The sequence below is a fragment of the Cyrtonyx montezumae genome, unplaced genomic scaffold, assembly GCF_038088225.1.
Source record: "Cyrtonyx montezumae isolate F1298 unplaced genomic scaffold, pur_monq_1.0 scaffold_61, whole genome shotgun sequence".
Classification (NCBI taxonomy): domain Eukaryota; kingdom Metazoa; phylum Chordata; class Aves; order Galliformes; family Odontophoridae; genus Cyrtonyx; species Cyrtonyx montezumae.
The window spans coordinates 254163-275966 of NW_027072069.1; the positions used below are offsets into that span (position 1 = coordinate 254163).

General features: G+C 46.7%; 1 protein-coding gene across 1 annotated transcript in view; it reads right to left on the reverse strand.

The window, feature by feature from the left end:
* SKAP1 (src kinase associated phosphoprotein 1) overlaps positions 1-20095 on the reverse strand; it is a 122876-nt gene extending 102781 nt beyond the window's left edge. Inside the window, exons 1-3 of the mRNA XM_065750025.1 lie at positions 19987-20095; positions 14543-14648; positions 5768-5793 (exon numbers count right to left, since the gene is read on the reverse strand). Of these exons, the coding sequence (XP_065606097.1) occupies positions 5768-5793; positions 14543-14648; positions 19987-20020 (166 nt within the window). The 5' untranslated portion in view covers positions 20021-20095. The remainder of the gene's footprint in view (positions 1-5767; positions 5794-14542; positions 14649-19986) is intronic.
* Between the last annotated feature and the right edge of the window lie 1709 nt (positions 20096-21804).

The following is a 21804-nucleotide window of genomic DNA, read 5'->3' on the forward strand; positions in this document are numbered from 1 at the left end:
GGCCCTGCACTTGTGCACTGCAGTAATTCACAGAGCAGTTCTGCAAATGCAGTTTGGTATCTAAAAAGACATCCACATCAATGGTGGCAAAGAGGAGAGGAGGCCGAGTAGCTCTGAGTAGGGTCAGTCATTGACTCTGCTGCAGTGTCAGCAGGGTCAGCCTGTAGTCTTAGCCAAAACCTTTCTGAGCAAACAAGGAAGATGAGGAGCAAACCCACGAGGGAGCTGGAGTTTAGCAAACATATTCCAATGACAAGACACAAGGAGGCTGTCTTGCCCGTATCTGCAGCAATTTTCACTGCTGAGAAAGAAAATAAGCATCAACAGTGAGTGCCAAGACAAGAGCTGGGAGCACACCCCGGGGTGAGAGGCACCCAGGGACTGGAGGAGATGCCCATTAGGTGTTTATGATAGGGCAGAGAGTGATTTTACAGTTGTGCTTCAGGATGGAGCCTTACTGAAGGGCAGAATTACTGTTTCGTGGATTATTTGGATGAGGTTACTGCTCTACAAAGCAAAGCAGCACTGAAGGCACAGTAAGGAAGGGAAAAGTGCCTGAAAACTCCAGATCTGAACGAGCTGGAGGGTCTGTAGTCAGGACTTAGCCCCACTCCCAGCCATCAAAATCTCAGGGAGCAGTGGGCACCGACTTCTCAGCAGAGCTTAGAAGTCCACAGAGCACTCCCTAAGGGCCATCTCAGACCTGAAAACTTACATCCTTTACCCCTGATTTCGTAGAACAACGGGGTATCTTACCCACTAGGAGAAAGCCCCTAAAATACGAGGAACATTTTATTTACCAAGCAAAGCAAGAGCAGTAGAAGTTATTAATAGTTAACTTCCTGGAGCTCCCCAAACCTCTGTCTGCAGATGCAGCATCTTCACTGCCATTTTTATGCCTTCTTTTTAAGGTGCATTGCTTTGTTCTTAGGAGCCCATTATACTCTGAAGTTCTCTGGGGAGCTCAGGCTGGTTTCAGAAGTCATTAGAAGGCATTAGTTTCTACACTGACAAAGCAGAGAAGTGCATAGGAATCCTCCTAAAGTCTGCAAAACACCTTAAACCAATGGACCATTTTGGAAACTGCATTCACTCAGTTCTCAAGGCCTGTAAGTTTTGAGTTTGAGTGTATAAGTGAATAAGCCAATCAGACTGCAGGTGGCTGCAGTCCTATGATAAATAGCACACTGGGTAGTTGGGTGAAGCAATAAACCTCATTTTCCAATCTGATGACACGCTCATTTGGGGCATGGTTTCCATTTCAAACGCACGAAACACAGAGCAGAAGTACCAAAGTGACACACCTCTCAGTTTTGCTACCCATGGACATCAATAGGACCCACACACCTCCACGCAGCCCTTCCCAGGGCACACATCTGCTCCTCAAATCATTGCCCACCTCCAAAATGTGTGCATGAGAGAGCAGCAGCATTTATAAGCCCGTGTAAAAGCAACTCTGCTCAGAGCCTGCAGAGCTACAACATGAGAGATTTGGATGCTAGAAGCCCCATCTCTTTCTAGACCAGCTTGCTGAGGACGTAATAATGCACATGGAGAGGAGAAGAACCATCCACGCAGAGCTGCAGGAAGCAAAGCTCAGCACTGACAAAGAGAGCTGTCAGAAGTGTTGATGTTAAAGCTTTGCTGTTTTTCTTTTTTTAACTTAAAGAACACGCGCCTTTGTGTGTATTTGATTTTTCATTAATTCACTCTGTCCCACACGCCACCCAAACACGTCTCAGGACTTCAGAAGGCGTCCTGAACCAAAGTTTTGTGTTTTCTTTTTGTCTCCCCGTGTTATGACATCTCCAGGATTGGAGCTGGCACTCGTGTTTATAAAGCAGGGGAATTCCACGCATGGCGACAGAATGGATATTTTAACAATACGTTACAAATATTGTCAATTTGATGTTTTTTCCCTTGCCTTTTCCAACACATCATCAATCTAGACCGGGTTTCTGTGCGTGAACCCTGCTTACCACTGAGCTGGAGACTCTTGGCATGGATGCAAAGAGGCTTTTTTATAAATAAAACTTAGTAAAATCACCGTGCACTCCATTAATTCAGGAACACTCTGCCTCAGCTTCAAAGGGGATCTTTACAGTAAAGATGGTGTTCTTGCTGCTTTAATGATTTGCTACTTGTACTTGTCATAACTACATGAACCAAGTATGCAATAGCAGGGAGCAGTGGTTTAGGGAAACACACAGCTCTGTCTCCCGTCCAGCTCGGCTTCAGTTTGATTCAATAGATTTGAGGTTGCATAGAGGAAAGCTACTTCATAAATCTAATACTTAAGGCCATTGTATGATGCCAGTTAATGAAAGAAAACTGCATGTGTGCCTTGGGTATGTGTATCTCATGCACTGCTATGGCATCCAGCCCCTTTAACAGCTACTGACCCATGAAGTACTGTGCATCTGAGCCAAAGCAAGTAAGGCCAACAGGGGCAAAACGAGATGTGCTCCATCTAAATAGTATACACCGTGAGAGAAGGAGCCTCAGGGTGTCCACAGTTACTTAAACCTTTTACGAAACGTGAAGGCTTCTGATTTTAAAGCCATGTTTTATCTCCACCTCCCTGCCATGCACTTCTATCAATTCCTCCCTGATTCGGGGGGGAGAAGCTTTGAAGCTGAAGGGTGGGAGAGAATCAGGAGAGCTGGACACAACTCTTGGATGCACCTGTAAATAATGCCTTGGGAACACGTTTTGAGCCTCAATTTTCCTCAACTTAAGAAACTGGGACAACATTACCTGTGCTCTCCCATGTTTTGACTACTTGTGAGTACTTCAACCATCATTTGTATTCAGAAATGAGCCATGCAGAACTTCAGATGTTTTAAAACCACTTGGGGTGAACACATTTCTGATTGAAAATGTGAAATTATTACCATAAATGCAATGGAAGTCCTTTATCAGCCCCAGGCTGAGCCACATCTCCAGCAGCTCATACCTCCACGCAGAGCATCGGAGGGAATTTTGCTCCTAATGATCCCAAGATGCTGTGCAGACACCCATGATTTAAACTACTGCACCTCTACCAGTGGCCATATTCTCTTCCTGTGCTCAAACAGAAGACACTTTTGGTTTTAGGAACGGAGCAGCTGAAACACAACAGCATCAATTCTGTTACTCACAGTCAAACCCCATTCCTGCAAAACCAAACTCCAGCCTCGCTGCAGAGCTCTCTTACTTAGCCACAAACACCTCTTTTCCTTCCTAACTCTTCTTCCCACAGTGCTCCCCACCTCTCCCCAGTGAACCACCTCCTCTCGCCTGCAGTTTCCCCCTCCCTCCATGAATCCCAATGCATTGCAGTACCCCAAAACGGCCTGGTGCTGCTCCCTCACACCACTCCTTTCTGCTCAACCAAAGCTGATGCAGAATGTTTCCCCAGCGCTCAATTCCGAGTTGAGAAGCACAGAAAGCAACCTGGGGGAGGGGTAGAGCAGACCCAGTTTCTGGGTGGATTTTCTTGGCCAACTTTCCCTGGTTCTCTTCCCACAGAGAGGAGGTTGCTGCAAGACAGCAAGGCCCTGCGTGCATAAAATACATAAGGGGCATAAAAATGCTTCGCATACGCAGTCAACCCACTTCCAAAAGGAAATGAGTCACTCTCGTGCTCTGTTCAAAAAGCCCCAAAGGAACAGGCACGAGCAACTTGCACCTCCACGCTGCAGTCAAAACATCCCTGGGTGCACTGCACTCTGTTCAGCTCCACATTTCTAAAACCAGACTGCTCTACCCAACCCATTTCTCCATGCTGATGGCTTTTTTTTCTGCTTGATGGGAGATATCAACTGTGATTCTATTCATTTTGGCCAATACCAGAAACCATCGTGCTGGGAAAGCTACAACCACTGAGGCTTTGGTGTTCAGATGAACATCTAAGTAAGAAAATCCTAAACCTTCTAAGCATCAGCCCATTTCCCTTTCCCACCCCATCAACCTGTCATTTAATTTGCAGCTAGGCTGAAAATTTATGCAATCTTCTTACCCATACATCCACACGTGAGATCTTTGTCATCTGTTTTGCCTTTTAGAAAGCACAAGCCCCACACCAATTCTCTACTGCTTTCCCACCCAGCACACACCAGGTCCCATCACCACCTCTTTCTCCCACGATGTCATCCCTTGGAGTCAAGGTGATGTCCCAGCCAATGTTTTGCTGTATTTTTAGTTCACTTTTTCTCAGGATAGCTTTGGATCTCCAAAAAAAACAGCAGGAAGAGTTCAGTTTGCTACACACCTCAAGACCCAACCACTCAGACAATCACTGCAGGCGGTTCAACTCGTTTACAAATCAATTATGCAGCTCTACAAACCAATCATCCTAGCATTATTTAGGTTTCCAGCTCCATAAAAGAGCACGGTATTTCAAACAGAACAAAAGCATCCCTCCTCCACCCTCTGAATCGGATGAACTTTCAAAATTAAAACAACAACAACAACAAAAAAACACAACTAATTTGGAACCCTTTTATGTGTTCTAATCCTCTCTCACTTTTTTTTAATTTTGAGCACAGCTGTCTGTTGTACTTTCTCAAATGATGCCAGATGCTGGGTTCATCAACCGAACGCACGAAAACAATGGTTTGAAAGCAATTAGAAGCACCGAGGCTGCACTGAGGCTCATATTAAAATGTGATAACACTGTTCTAAGGGGAATTGCAGCACTGCTGCATTTCTGTGCTGCCAGACAGGCAGGATGTGCTGGAAGTGGGCCCTGATCAAGGAGGTAACATACTGGAATTTATTCCTGGAGTAAATGAAGGATTAGCTGATTCGGAACGCTCGCAAGGATTTTTATTACAGTCCCAGCTCCCATCTCGTTTGAGCATTGGCAGATCGTTCTGTTTGTGCTCACCTACTGCAGTCATTGTTTGCTGTGAACCCAAACCACACGCCTTTGCCATAGCCTGGTTGTACCCCAGCGCCCCAAATCGGAAATCAGAGCTCAGCTGCACCGATCCCATACGGAGTCAAAGATGCTCCAGGTCAGCTCTGAGGAAATACGTATCCATCAGCCACCCTGGATGTGCAGAAATACTCACTGACACTGCTCACGACCTGCAGGCACCCTGGAAAGCCTAAATCATCGCCCACATTATTGCAGAAACAGAGATCAAAGTGGTGAGCAGGATCTCCCAGCTTGTTAACAGACATAACAAGAGATGGTTGTGGTCCTGAGGAATTTACAGCCTGGCTGTTTGCACCTGGAGGCTGACTCAATGTCAGGTTCGGGTTAACACAGGAGCAATAAGGAAGCAGCATGCTGAAGGTTACCCTACAGTGTTTGCCCCCAAGTCAGTGGCCACAGGAACATGCTGTCCTTCGTGAACCTCAAGTCTGTTCTGAAGACAGAAGTTGAGCAGGAGCGTTTCCTGGGCTTGTCCAAGATATTTATGTCAGCACCATGCATTTTTGTGTTATTCCACAGAATATTTTACTGTCCCATGGAGTGGTTTGGTTGGAAAGTGACCACACCATGGGCAGAGCAACCTTCCACTGGATCCACCACTCAAAGCCCCATCCATTCACTCACTCTTAAGAAGGAAAATGGACTTCTACTCAAGAGGAATACCAACTCTGACTCCTGCCATAGCCCTTACACTCTCCATCTCTAAGTGCTGCCACACACACAGCTCTGTATTCATTTTAAGTTTTTCCTGTTGTCAGCTTTACAAAGAGACCTGCATACAGCCAACCCTACCCTGCTCCCAGCAGTGAGAATCCCCTCTCCTTCCCACCAGCTTGTACTCACCTCGGGGCAGAAATTCCAAGTGGTACCTACAAGACAAAAACAGATGAAAAATAAATGAAAGAGGCAAGCGTAAGCATTCATTATTTTTGTAATGATTTTTTTTTTTTTAATCTTTGCCAGCCTGATGAATAAGTGACAGATGGATGAATCAAACCAGACACTGCCAGGAATCCAGTGAATGGTCTGAATGTATTTTGTGCAAGAAACATTCTAGAGGAAATGCAGGTCCTAATGATGCTAGCTGGCCTCATGACATCCTCTGCCACCTAAGGAACCCCTTTCACTAGCTAGACCCCCTCTTTTGCAAGAGCTTCAAAGGCTCTCAACTTCCTCCTGTTAGAAAAGGTCTCTCTCAAAGCAGAGAGGTTTACGCAGCTGCTCCCTTCTCTGCCTTGACTGCAAGGAGCTGTTTGCAGGGATGCAACCTGCCCTGCAGCTCCTCCGAGAGCAGGTCACATTAGGAACAGAACAACACACCTGAACATATTCAGATGCCCTGATCAGCTTTTGCATCTCTGTGTTTGCCAGTTTGTTTCTTATTCTCCTCCTCCTCATCCCACCCCAGCTCTCTGCTCTGCTCTTTTGCTGTCTCCACCTAGCAGAGATACTGTCCTCATTTTGGAGCACAGGAACATCACTGACCCAGAGCTGCAAAAACCTCCTTTGCTGAGCCACAGATATGAAAACTCATTGGATATGCATCTCCAATCCATGCTTCTTAATTCTCTTGCAATGGCATCTAAAAGCCCAGAGTGGTGGGCTGTGATGATACCTTGCCCAGCAAGGAGCTCGCACACAGCATTTCTAGTTCAGAGGGCCAGATACACACATATCCACCACAGGAATGGCCATGGTGGAAAGAAATCCTCAGTGACTTCTCTCTCAACACTTTTGAGCGTGCCTCTGGCTATAGCATGAATCATTTTAATATGGAAACAGCAGAGGCACAGTTTGGAAATAGATCAAGGAGTTGGAAGAAGCCACAAAGTGACCCATTCACAGGCAAAATGCATAACAAAGGGTTGGTCTATAGGCATTAGTGGCAAGAATCCAGTATGTAAAAATCCAATCAATTTGTTTACTCATTAAAAGCTTTCATGAAGAAAATGATTTAATACAAACATTCAAGCTACTGACACAGATTAATTAGAAAACAACAACAGAATTCTGATTAAGGGCATAATATTTATTTGTCTCGTTTCCTTTGGACAAAAAGAAGAAAAAAAAAACACAGGCAGCCAAGAGATTTTTCTGGGAGAATGGGCTCCTACAGTGATAAACAACAGCGAAATACAGCAGAAAGAGCCACACCAGTGGCCACAAAGGGCTACAGATACCCCTTAGTCCTTGGGTGCTCTTGGCTGCAGTCCCTACTCTTAATACCAACTCTTTCCTATCCACTCTGTGGCAGCTGTACCTCTTTTTTCCATCCTAGAACATGCCTAAGGTCAGGGGAACAGTCAGAGCAGTTCCATCCTCTTGTTTCCCTGCTCTACAAGATGTAAAAGCATCCCATCCAACCCCCAACCCAACCACCACCAATGTTGGAATACTTTTGTCTCCTGAACAGACACGGATCCCGAGACAAGGACAGAGAAATCACTTCTCATTCAGTGAACTTTTGTCTCCTGTGCTTGAGAGACTGTCCTAATCTCCCCTGAACATGTTTTAGTGATAACATTTACTGCACTAGGACCAAAATGATTTTCTGTCACTTCTAATTCCACTTCAATAAAAGTATAAGAGCTTTGTTTCTAACCTCTGTCATTTTTAATACAGTAAAATGGTTTAAAAAAAAAATGTAAAATTGAGTTCCATTTCCTACTGGACCAGCAAGCCCACATTAGTTTCACTCTGATCAAATTGAAGAGGGACAAAAAAAAATACCAAAAATGTGTTGCTTTTATTTATATATTTTGCTAAGACATAAGGAAACAGTCAAAATTCTAATCTCTCCAGATCAGGATGCGTCTTTAATCTCCTGCTTTGATCATTTTCACTCTGGAAAGGCTTAACCAGAGAATGAAAGAGTTTTAAAATTGAATTGGGAGCGGGAGAGGATGTTCTTATGTAAGATGAAAGGGTAAGGATTGAATTCCTTCACCTGCCACCAGCTGCATGAAGACCTGAGCCTGGCAGGGCACCCATGGAGGGTGGCACAACATTTCCAGTTTTTTCACTGAAATTATTTAAGCACAACCATCCGTTCCCCCCTGTTTATTTGAGGGGGGAAAGGATGAGCTTTGGTACGTGTTCTTCCCGCTCTCTTCCCCCAGGTAAATTCTGTTTCAGCCACAATGTGTTTTTTTGTACAACTTTAAGAGATTGCCAGGACTTTCCTTTTTGTTCCTATGTGGTCATCTCTCAGTGCACTCTATTAGTAATGCATCCATCCACTGGCTAGGAGAGGGATCCCCCAAGAAGGGCAGCACTTAAAGCATAGAAAATAGAACAGCACAGAAAACACCGAGGCCCAGGCTACCTCAGACCTTGAAGAAGTAGAGAGGGATGGAAAAACTCCTGCCAGATAATTAACTAACTTCAGCAAAACCAACTCAGAGGAATCCACAGAGAATTCTGATGCGATAGGTAGGGAGTGGAACTAGCCCAAAGATATCCAATTTCCATTACAAAGCCAAAGAATGAGCACTGTGCTGCCAGGACTTTAACAAAAACCATCCTATAAGCATTTCCCCCACATAGTTTGCAGTGAACCACCCAACTCTCTCACCTCATCGGTGCATATTTTGGGGCCAGACAGGAAGAAGTCACAGATGAGACACAAACCATTCCTCGTGATCGTACAGCCTTTGAGGTTACACACTCACCAAGCAAACTAGAGCGAGTGTCACTTGTCTGGAAGTGTTTATATTCTTTGCTCCTGAAAAACATGCACATCCCGGCCCTAATTCATCAGCCTCAGAGCAGCTGTGTCTCCAATGGGCCCCAATCAAACTTGGGACTCAACTGGATAAACAGACCACAAAAGGTGAATTGTCACAAAGAAAAGAAAGTGGTTGTGTCACATTGCAGAGGGAAATTGAGTCATGGAGCTTGCCAGAATGACTTCTTCCCAAGGAAGACCCGTTGCCCTTTCTCCCTCTGGCCAGCACTAACACTTCCCAGCTCCAGGACCATAAGGAGCAGCACCTTCTGCTGCCTCCCTGCAAAGCTCTTACACTCCAAAGCCATTGCTTGGAGACAGCAACACAGCCAGGACCAACCGAGCTGGGACTGCTCCCAGCAGGAGCAAAACTCCAGGCAGGAAAGTCAGATTCCATCAGTGGCTCAGAAAGGCAATTAAAACACACAATGACACCCAGCCCTCGTCCCCACAGGGTGAGCTGGCCCACCACTGCTTGCTCCACATCCCAGCGCTGATGGATTCAAAGCAGAACCATTTGGGGTTGGAAACAAAAGGGCTTTCTGAGATCTTACGGTCTGTATTACACCAGGGGTCAAACTTGATGGATATAATGGTCTCTCTGCTGCTTTAACATCTATAGAGTCTAAACCCCACTTTCCTCTCAGACTCCATTTCAGCAGGAACCACGCAATGAAGTCAGGTTTCAATCAAATTTCCGGCATTTTCTTGTCCAATTAAGAACACTAATATCACCGCAGCTGTTAAATTAGATATAGAGACAGTCTAATTTGTTTGGTGCACAATATTAGCTGCTTTTTAAATGTTTGCAAAAAGAAAAACTGGGGAAAAAAAAAGAAACCAATGCTGTACAAAATTTCAAGCACAGGAAAGCAAAAAAAGAAGGAAAGAAAAGGGGGTTGGGGAGCTCACCATTAGCAGGGCCTGTTACAAACCAGTTCAAATGCATTTCCTAGCTCAATGCTACCCAAGCAGCAGCGGATAGGCAGAGACTCTGGTTACACAATTTCAATCATTTACAGTCCTCAGGTTTCAGATTAACAATGCATTCACCAGGAAATGGATGGTGAAATAAGGGGTAATTTTATCAGCTGGAATGGAAATGATGGGAATTAGTGAAAGGAGCCAAACCCAAACGGCACCAGAACGCATTACTGGCAGAGTGAGGGGCTACAATTCAACCCCAGGTATATAAACAGGTAGAACATGATAACAGCTGAATTGAATTTGCTCCCCTGGTTGCTAAGAAGTCCTTCCTCATCTCTTTCCAAAGGAAAAAAAATGGGGGGGAGGGGGAGGGGGGACCCCCTACTGAGATTACAGAATAAATTTGGAAAATCCTGACTCAAAACTTCACCAGACCTTAAAAAGAAATCACCACTGCAGTCAGAGATCTGACTGTTGATAACAGAAGGAATACCTCTCTGCTCACACAGCCTAATGAAGGACAGCGTGGTGGGGCTACAGACCAGCCCCAGTCTTAGTGTGCTGAGCTCAATTATCTGCCCATAAAGTCACATTCTTAAATCCTTTTTCTTTTTTCATCTTGGTATTGCACATTATTCAGCATAATGAGCTTAATACTGGTAAGAGCTAGTCTGAATTCACACTAATGAAGCAAAATGACCCTGAAATTGCCTTTTCTTTAAATTTCCATCTCCAGACCTTTAGAATAGGGTTGAAACCGAAACAATAGACAGCAGTTAATACACTCAAGATTACTACAAACACTCTGCTTTATGCAAGGCTTTGGATGAGCTTCCATTTGTGAAGCTTTTAGAGCCCCATAGCAATACATCAGCAGCATCTGATGTACAGTGCAATGTGTAATACTGCAGCATCAAGCTCCACCCCGGGATCTGTGTGCAGTTCAGTGATGTGTCAGCACACACAACCTGCACACGACTGTGGCTTGCACAACTCAAGGACCCCCACACCAAAGGCAGTCACTCCACATTGGGTTTATCCTTCCACATCCACTTGCAACCAAGCAAACTGCAGGTAGAGCTTCAGGGCCTATTTTCCTAGTGGGTAGATATGAGAAACAGCATTAATTAAACCCCTTTCTCTTCATTCCTGCTTTGGTATAGGACAGATCTGCCTTGCAGGAGCCAGAAGTTGGACTCCGTGATCTTTATGGATCCCTCCCAACTTGGGAGGGTCCACATTGTCCTTTTAGCACTACCACAGGGAAAAATATCAAGAATTTGTATCCATCAATGCAAACTCACCTTCCAAGAGGGAGTTTAAGTAACTCGCTGCCTCTAAGGAGATGGAGGTACTATTTATCTCCATAATCATACGTAAATCCCATTCTCCCCTCTCACCCCCTGCCATCATAACTGCTCTAGAAGTGTCTAAATGCTGAGCTGAGGTCATTTAACAGCAAGATGATTTTTTTTTTCCTTTTTGCTTGCTGCTCTTGCCAAAGGACAAGAACAGGTCTGTGTTCCTGAGCAGAGTCATGTATCCGATTCATTCCAGGTGTCGGACATCTGCTGCTCGCTCTGCAGCTGCCTTTGCTAAGACATAAGAAACAGCAGCAATTTTCCCAAGGAACAGCTTGAAATCAACCCTGAGCACCAACCGACCTAAAACAGAAGCACCTGACAAGCTCTGGGGTTTCTGGAAGATGAGTACAACTCCACCTTGGCACTGCATCCTCCCCCCCTGCCCTCCCTCAAGCCAAAGCTGCTTTCTTATCAGCAAGTTCTACCCATGGCACTGCTTTTCCATGCAGCATCAGAGCAGCATCCTCAGGCTTTGGGTCAAGGCATTGTGTTCATGCTGCTGTCACTGTCCTGCTGGGACCGTGCCTCCAGCCACGCTCCATGGCTTGCTCTGATGGATGCAGTTGGGGAAAAGCAACAAGAGTAGAAGAGATTATTACCAACATCAAAAAGAGATTAAAAAAAAAAATGTATATACCACCAGGTTTTGCATGAGGTCAGAAAGTGGAATAGGATCTGAGTTTGCGAAGAGAGGGAAAACCAAAGAAAAACACCACGTATTTCCAACACAACGGCACGTTTTAAATAACCAAATGGTTTCAGAAAGTAAAACAGCACGGGGACTCATAACTCAGCTGCATGGTGACAGCCTTCCCACAAGCACTGCAGCAGCACCTCTGACACAGCTCCTCGAGCAGAAATACCATCGACTGCCTCAGAAATACATATATATAACCTGCAAACACAATCCAGCCCCTACCTACCGCACTGCTCCTGGCAAGGGGGGAACAATATATCCTTCCCAGGTAGCACGTGGAGACAGAGCCCCAGAGCTTGTTCCTATTACAGCCATCAGCCCTCCTGGCAGGGGGCTGTTACGAGGCCGTGGGGAGAGCTGCCGTGCAAAGACCTGAAGTTACAGGAACACTTATGAGAGCGGCTCGGGATTAATCTGCAGAGATGAAGCTCTTCTTCCCTTTTGGAGACCGTGTGTCTCTCCCCAGTAGTTCAGCAGTTTACTTATGTCTGTGATGAACCCAAACAATGAAACCCTACCCGCTGCGTTTCAGAGGAGGCAGTGCTTCCTGAGCACGACTGCTGCTGATTTCCTGAGCAGCCGCCACGAAGCCACAGGAAGCCCCAAAGGGATGGACCTGTGCTCCCCGACAGGAGCAGGGCTCGCTCAGAGCCTTTCAGATAAAAGAGAGTCATCGTTACGGTCATCTCCCACCACAAATCATCATCTTAATGGCTCAGGGAAGAAGAAGAGCGTTTGTATGCTGCTGTTCTCACCGTTTTCAAATGCCACTGAGCTGTAAAACCCGAGGAGGAAATCAGCAGTGCCTTGTGCTCTTTGCTCTGGGTCTCACTTTCCTCTCCACGTTTATTGGCAATCTGTTTCAGCAAGCAGTGGGGCTGGGCCCATATCTTAACCTCAACATCCAGGAAGGATTTATTCTTCACATCCCCTCCTGATGCCAAGGCTGCTTCTCCCCACCTCCTGCTAACTGTAGACATTTCTGGAACCTTTATGTCAAACTGCATTCTTAGGCTGATAAAAGGATAAAAACCAAGGCTAATCCCATGATGCAGAACCCAGCATTTGCCTCAGGACTCTTTTTACAAGGATGGACAGTAGTAGGATAAGAGGGAATGGTTTTAAACACCTCCAGGGACAGAGCATCATCCATAGCCTCCCTGGGAAACCTGTTCCAGCATCCCAACACTCTCAGTAATAAACTTCCACCTGACATCTGTTTTAAATCTCCCCTCCTTTAGTTTAAGATGAGGTTGGATGGGGCCCTGAGCAATGTGACCTTGTACTTGATCTCATGCTTAGCAGTGGGTTGGAACACGATGAGCCATGGGTCCCCTTCCAACCCAAGCCATTTTATGACTCTGAATCCAAGGGCTGCTCCTTCTCTAACAAATCATCAGAACTACACAGGACCTCCACGAAGCCAGAGGTCTCCTGAGGACCACAGCCATAGCAGCATCCTTCCCCCACTGCTCATGCAACATTCACAGCCCTATCAGCACAGAGGATGGCCAGCTCCTTCTGGAGGAGGAAGTGGTTCAGTAAGATCACCAAGGATTTCACACGTTTATCAGGTTCAACAATTCTGGTTTTAAAATTCATTTAAGACAGACTGAGGGTAGGATAAATCACTTCTAAGAGTCCATGCTCCCAGGACTGTTTAAGGGAAGCTTTCCACCCCGTCCCCACAATGTCTGAACAATTCAGGTTCGTAGTTCTGTTTACTTCACTCTCTCCTTCCAAAATCACTACCTGGGAATGTCTCAGAAGCCACACCAGCCCTCTGCTCCCACACCTTTGGTTTCCTCCCCAGCACCACGAGGCACTGCCAGATACACCCCTTCTCCATTAGATGCACAGCAGCCCCATTTCCAAAGGTTTCCACCTTCTGCATTCCGTTTGTTTCAATTATTCAGGGCAACCCAGGCTGATAATTACACAGTCCCGTGTTGCTGAGTAAAACTGATGCATAATTAGCCAGCAGGAAAGATCGATTAAGATACAGCAGGGCATCTTGCAAAGTTCTTCAGTGGGACTGCAGGGAATAGGATCTGGCTGTGCCCTTCCAAAGGATAAAATTCTCTGCATCTGAGGGGATTTGACAGCAGTTTTATTTAAACGGGATGCTTCTATCAGTCAGCCACCCTGAGTTTTATCATCAGGTCTTAACTTCAAATGACACAACTCATATCTTTTAACTGGAGCAGTAACAGCAAGCTATACATCACACTTCTAGCCAGAAATATAATGCAGCTGAGGCTCAAAGTTTCATTTAAACCTCCGGCAACGTGTTCTCTGTTTTATGTTTCTTCATTTTTCCCTAGCACCATGGCACAACCTTTGTCTGCTTCACTCTCAAATCCAAATGATACCACTGCTGTTCTTAGTTGAAATTTGAACAAGGGAGATTGTGGAACACAGTTCAGAGATTTAATTCAGGAAGTCATCTTTGCTCCTTTTTACCGTGTCAAAGTACAGGCAATGCATGTTTGGGCTCAGGAGCCACACACGGAATAGATACTTTCAGCACCATTTTTGCTCACTGTATTGATTCATCCACATATCTCAGCATCAGGTAGTGTCTTTTCCCCACTCAGAATCCTCAATAGCACCATGGAGAAGGAAGAAAAGCATAGATCCATATGCAAAGAGCTGTACAGACAGTGCCCAGATCATGTTTTCAGCTTTAAACAACAGATTCCAAAGATAGGCAATGACAACTCTGCAGACAACCGAATAAAACTGGCTGGTGTCAGCAGGAAGATGCAGAGTACTCTCAGTTATACCAGGTCCTGAATGCCCACTGCCTTTCAAAGCATGGGCCAATTGTCCTATAACTTGAATACAGCATGCAGTACCCCAAGTTATGGGGCTGTTCATTAGAAGACACAGACAATATGTACCTGGCTCTGACTTGCTGGAAGCCAGAGAGGATTGTGCTCCTGTGCTCCCTTGCTTTAGGGCTCAAGCTTTCATTCTGCAGACCATCCACCAGGAAGCACTCAGCATCTGAGTAAAGGGAAAAAAACAAGTTAAAGCTCATGGGCAGAGGTGCCCATCCTTGGCTGTGAACAGAATCAGCATCTCAGTTTCAGCAAGAGCACAAATATTCCAGGGATCAGAAAGTCCTGGGGCAGATCTGAGGGAGACAGACAGTCAGCCCAGCACGAGACACCGGGATTCACAGCTTTCAGCAGGTCTGTCCCCTGCTGACACCCAGCAATAGAAGAGTTAGCTGAGGTCAGATGCCTTGCATGAGCACCACTCTTCTGCCACGTGCATTTACTTCACTCATCAGCCACTGTCTTGCACTGTTGTGTGCATCACCCAGCACCTCCCAGATACCTCTGCTTCCCCAAACCCTAAAAACCTGCTGCTAGGAAAGGCTTAAGGGCTGCCATTCAGAGAAGGATCCAAAACACCTCTATCAGCATAAAGCATCCACCAAAACCTCAAGGAAATCCCAGCCTGTGGTTTTCACTGAAATAACCTTCCTAAGGAGCAGGCACTGAAGGCCAGGTTGGTCATGCACTCACCCACATCCAAATGCATCACACCACGTGCACTAATGCCCAGACACACTGTGCTTGCCCAACAGAACAACTCAGCAGAAGTAAATATGGTACTCTCTCACTTGGAAAGCATACGCATAGAAATATAACCTGAGCTGAAAGACAAACAGACTGCAGATAGATAAAGTGCCCTCTATTTGGATGAATATTTATACTCCTTACAGAAGGCTCTTAAAAAATGAGAACAGTTCCAACCACACCTGCTCTGTAAATGAAAGCATCATCATCCCTGTACTCTGTCAGCTTTACTGCTGCTTTCCTCTAGCAAAGATTGGCTTCGAAGCTGTGGTAGTGTACACCCACAGCCCTCTCCAACCTTTAATTCACGCCCCATACTGTGATACTAATGTCAGTTTAATATCCTGCTTTCAAGACTTGCAGCTCCTTATGCTTCAGCTGCCAGTACAGCAGCCAGTGTTCCACAGCACACCCCAGGAACCTTTATAGCTCCTTAGCAAAACAGTTCCTCTACCTGCAAGCACAGAAGATCAAAGTGCCACGGGAGAAATGAATATCTTCCCCTGTTAAAGTCACGAGCTCTCATTTTCATCACCTGTCTATGACAAATGTAAGAAAGGCTGAGAGCTGGAGGGAAAGGACAAAAAAGGAAAACATCTTTCTGAAGCAAAGGACAGAAGCAAGGACAGAGCAAGCTGCATGCTCAGGGGAGCAGAGCAGATGCACATCCCCACAAACAGGGCTCCCTTCCCACTCTGTCTTCACAGTGATGAAGAGGAGCAGAGAGACACAGCCCTGAGCACAGCAGCTTGGGGAAGGAGGAGCAAAGCCAGATCACTGCACCACTTTCCTCAACCCCTCTGCTCTGATTTCTGGAACCAGCAACGCTGAAGGCATTGCTTTCCACGGGAGTGCTTGCTGAGAATCACAATGCAGCCAAATTCAGACTCCTCCAGCTCCCTACCAGCTCCCTCCATGCAGGGATGCTCTCAACACACGAGAGGCAGAGCTGAGCTGCCTGTGCCCCACACTGCAGCCACCACTTGTGGCCAAGAAGCAGAGCCTGAAGCCCAAGGAGAGCACTGAGGACATCCAGATGCCCAAGCAGGTGTCAACTGCGTGCCCCCATCAGAGGGAACATCTCTGCTGCTGGGCAGGAGCACCAATTCACAGTGCTGCTCTAAACCCACACCTTCATCCAGCAATAGTTTCAGCAGCTCCAGGAACACAGAGATACCAGACCAGAATGCCCTGACCAAGTACACATATCGAGGCACAAAGGACATACCTTGCTCTGAGAAGCTTACTGTGAGATGGAAGCTGAGGGGACAGTTTATTATGTACAGATCAGCTTTGAGACAGCACCGTAGAAAACAGTCAGCAAGAGAAACCATTGCAGGCTGCATTCCCACCATCAATGAGACGAAACAAGAACCACAAACTGGGCAAACACCAGCTGGTCTTCTGCCCTTTTGAAGCACAGATCAGCTCCACGAGCCTGTGATCAGCTGCAATATGGTATTTACGTACTGCTATGTCAGCGTACATCAGCTGCTGGATAAGATATAGCTGAGCTATGGCCCCTCCTGCAAAGCAGGCAGAGCCCTTTCAGAGCCAGCCACGATGTTTATAGCACCAGGAAATGAAAAAGAAAGCCTAACCATAAACTCTCCAAGTGGATCAGGAAGAGCAATATGTAAGCAGCTCCGGAGTAAATCACCCAAATGTTAGTTTTACTGCTTGTCAGTAACGTTATATTCTTGATGTTTATAGATTGCTCTCTGTGATCCACTCTGAAAGTTTACAGGACTCTCCCTTTCATTTCCTGCAGCTACCAAAGGTAAGAGGGGGAAAAAAAACCTCAACAGTTGAGATTTCATCAAGTGCTTCAGGAGAGTTTCTAGAGGCAATTGCAGTTATCCACTTTAATCCCAGCACGGCACTGTAAGAATTATGTCACAGCCACCCGAGTCCAGTGAGTAAATAACCTTTTAATGGCAGCACTAAATCTCTGAGTTAATCATCACTCAACAAGCAGAGCTCCCGTGCACACACCCCAACACTTGTGGCTGTTTTCTACTCATCTGCCATCAGAAAGCCAACAACAGAAATCCAACTCGCATCCCCCAGAACCACAACACCGAAGAGATGGAAACCAATGCTGAGCTAACTGCTCTGGCTCCAGCACTTCTTGCTGCTTCGCACAGTCCCTCCTGCAGTTCCCCATCCCTATCAACACAGACTGTGGGCACCTCGAGCACCCATGAGGTTGCATTAACATTTCCAAGATGCTAACCAAGACAGCTGAGGGGGGGTCAGAGTGCTGCACCAGCACTGCCTGGAATCCAACAGCCCCACAGAACACAGCACTTAGTGCTGCTTCAAAAATGGGCAAAGAAGGCTGCTCAACTTGAACGCAGCAGCTCCTGGCTCTGTTATGCTTTGCAGGTGCAGTCACATTCTCTCAGGGCAGCATTTCTTCTGTCCTCACTGCTGCCCAAACTCTGCAAGAGGGACATGCAGGGCGAGGGAAAATACAGCCAAGCTGCCTCTAACTTCGATAAGGAGAAGCAGAAACCCCGGACTTGTCAGAGATGCATCACGTTTTTAAGAACCACTGTTTCAGAAGATATCTGTGCAAAACAAAGAGGAGTACCCTCTGCTCTCCTTGGAAGAGGGAGCTGCTTGAGCCAGAACTGAAACCCCATGCAATTAATGACAACGTGCACTGCTTATTTGCAATGGGGAACCGAGTAAAAGCATCGTGGCAACCACATCTATTCATAAACACGAGGCAATCAGCATTCAGAAGCACTGCAGCATTGCAACGTAAGGAAGATAGCCATGGTAAATCAGCTTTCAACCACTGCAACCTCAGAGATGTCTTCTGAGATATCAGTTGGGCTGTTGGGAGCTAGGCATTGGCTGCTGGCCTTTTGGGCACCTTGCATACAGCCCTGTCCTACAGGACAAAGCTTAATGTAGGGAAGCAGACATTATAGCCCATGCACCAGTTGGCCCTTCAAGTTGTAATTTCTACTTCAAACACAGAAATTCTTATTGAAGTGCAGTTTGAAAACCTGATGAGCTTAAGCTCCTCTGGTTCCTGCGTAGCAAGAAACCTCCTCAGCCCCTGGAAGGCCTCAAGACTGTACAGATTGTTAAGACACAGCAAGTTTGATACAGAGGTATGTGACATGCAATTAATCTCCATTCATAGCCTGCTCTACTTGTCAGCAAACAAAGGCTGTGCTTTAGAAGGAGATCTGAAGCCTTCAATTAAAAGCAGTCAGCTAACAAGAAAATAATCTAAGTTAAAGGAAGGTGGCAGGTGCAGAAATGAGTTGTTTACAGAAGTGTCAGCAGAGAACAATAAAGCGGTGCACATCAAAAATGAGAAAGGGCTAACTTCACCAAAGCCCCCACGATTAAAAAGCAGAGGGGAGAATTCACACCTACATCTGTGGGAAGACAAAACGCATTTGGGAGGGAGCTTTGATGGGCTGGGAGGATGCGTGCTCTGACTGCTGGAACCAGGACTGGAAGGAGCTCAGAGTGGGGGTCACAGGGGCCGGTGCTGTCAGGAGATGAGCAACAGGAAACCAAAGGTCACAAAACCTCAAGGCAGAGTGGGTCAGGCTCGAACACAACCACTCAGAACATCGAGCAGCAGAATGCAAACAGCTCCTTCCCATCACCCAACTGCACCTACAGCAGCAGGATGTGCCAGCTACATGCAGCAGTGCACTAAGGCTGCTGCTTCAGCTGCTCAGGCTTTATGTATAGAGAGGTCAGCAAGAGTCAGCAGGGCAGGGGGAAGTCAGCAAGCAAGAGGAGGTGACTGCAAAAGGCAAGTCAGTGCTGGGGAATAAAAACCACCAACGCTGAGTACAGGTTCCCCTGTTTGTGTAAATCCAACCCACAAGCAGTTCTCCACATCCGTGCAGAATTCATTCGTGGGTGCAGAGCACAGCTTGGCAGATGAGAGGAGCCCAGTTTCTGCTGCTCAGCTGGCCCACTGCTTCAGTGCAAAGGGGTCCATCTGACAGCCCAGGTTCACAGAGAAATCGGGAAAACCTACAGAACTGCCCAGGAGCTTTATCTCATGGCTCCAGGAAAGCACATGCCAGCCACCACGGCTCCTTCCCTCAGATGTGAGGCCTCAGGAGGTCACCTTCATCTCAGCAAACTGAAGCTGGTGCTGATTTCTCAGTCCACGCTCCACTCTGAGCAGGCCTGGAGCTTTCCTGGACCCCCACCACAGCCAGGTTGCTGCGTGCATCCCCAGGGATGCATACGGCATTGCACAACATCCAGAACCAGGAGGCACCACTACCACAGCAGCAGCAAAAGCCCCTGGGGGTGGGGAGTTATTCCCAACACACAAGTTTATGTTACCCTATGTGCCTGCCCCTTTGTCTCACTCAGTGTACACCCCAGAAGAGCCCACACAATGCATTAACGGAGGGGACATCACTCCAGAAAACATCCCTCTACGAACACAGACTCTGGGACCACCAGAGAAGTGCCCCTCTCCTAACACAGGCACAGACCCACCCAGCTCCTGGCACTCAGACAACACTGAGTGCACCTACGCTCCTCTCATCAGGGTTAGGGATGCACAAGGCACACACGCATCCCAAGGACCACAAAGCCATCCATCAGCTGTAGAGAAACAGAAACTTCTGTGGACTTCCCACTCCCCTCTCTGTGTCAGCACAGTGAGAGGCTTAAGGCCTTCCAGGCTCTTTCCCTGCAACGACTGCAGTCCTTTCCTGTTAAGCAGGAGGGGCAAGCAAGGAGGAATCGGTGGTTACCTTCAAGGAGTCTCTGAATGTCCTCTGGGATCATGGCCCTGCTTTCCACCAGTCAAACCTGCTGCTACTGCTCTGGTCCCTCGGGGGCAGGGACAGAGAGAGAAAGGAAACAGAGGGGGTGGGGACACCCCACAGAAGGTGAAACTGCAGAGCTCTGCTCAAATGCCTCCAGCTCCTCCTCCTCTTTCAGCCTCCTTAGAGGCAGTCGAGGTGCTGAGCTCCTCCGTGCTCCTCGGAGGCTGAGATCTGCCCAACAAACTGCAAAAAGCACGACCCCACCTCCCCTCCCCAGCAACAGCACAGCTGAAAGCGAGCTCCCTGCATTAGCATTTTAATCAGGTGGCAGTTAGGCGAGCATCTCCTTTCATTACAGAAGCAATTCAGCGCACCTGCAGGCACAGCAGACCCCGAGCTGTGTGGCCACTGCTTTAACCCCCCTGTGCCGACCCCAAGCACAACAGAAGTTGGGGATTGAGTCTGTTCCAGATAGAGGTAGACCCCCTTCCCCTAATACCTAGGAGGAGAAGCATTATTTGGCCGTTCTGCAATTAAACATCCTCGCTTCCTACATCCTGCATAGGAAGGGGATGGAGCGTAATAGCTGCTCATATTTCTATCTTGCCTAGAAAAATAGGAGGGTTGTGCACTTTAACTTGCTTTTGACAGGCAATAAGTGCAAATTGCACTCTACAAAACAAAAGTGGCATTGCATTAGATTAACCCGCAGTCCTACATCCGCTCCTCTGCTATATAAATGAATTAATGCAGGCTGGCTATGGGGATACACTGCTAATATTTTTCATCCTTGTGTTCCCAAATTTTGAGCTCTGTATTGACGGACACAAGTGCAGCCTTCTTTATGTGAAGCTCTCCAGCAAGAAAACCCTTTAAAATGACTGCAGAGTTCTGCTGTGTCTTTTATTATGGGACTGTACCTCTTTAACTCATGCATAAATAACAGTGGTGAGAAGTGAAGGCTGTGGTGTTCAGTACTACTCCAGACCTTACAAGTTTCCTGAGTACAAAATTCACTTCATTTCTGCTCTTTCTCTTTCACTTTACATACTGCTGCGTGAGCTTGCACACGCTGTCAGCAATGATGCTGCACATTCTCAGTTTTGGGATGCTGTGTGCAAGAAATTGCTCTGTGGCAGTGTTGGGTGCAGCATGGAAAACATTGCTGCCATTCAGAAGGCCTCACACAGGAGATTGCCTTGCTGGAATGCATCTACATCACAGACAGGAGTCTTTCCTATTACGTCTGCTAGTCAGCTAGGGTTACGTGAGACAGGATGGGGAAAAGTGAGTCTCCTGTGGGAGCCAAATGTGAATTTCTGTTAGCTGCCCACGGCTCCTAGCAGGTGGGAGTTGCTCTGATTGTATGCAAGAAATGGTAGAGCATGCAGGTGGGTGTACAGTAGATGGATCTGTATGCATGTTCTCACCTGGAGGTGTTTAGGGATAAATATTTAAATTCTTCTCCATAGAAATCCTCCTCAGTACATTACAGACTGCAAATAAAAAGCAGCTGCTTGCTGAGAGTGACTAACTTTAAAAATGAGTTTATAAAGGGATGAACTAGGTCCCATAGGTGGAAGAAACTGCCTTCAAATATACCAGAAAGATCAGTGAAACCTGATCAGTGCAAATCTCGGAAGGAAAAGCACCCTAACCCTAATGGGGTGGGGGAATTTTTTCCTCGTGTGAAACGAGCAGCGAGTTGTTTTGCAGGTGTTGTGGTGGGGCTTTGTCTTCCTTTGCTTCCTGGGCTGTGATCACTGCATAAAAGCAGATGGGGATTTCACCCAACAGATTTCC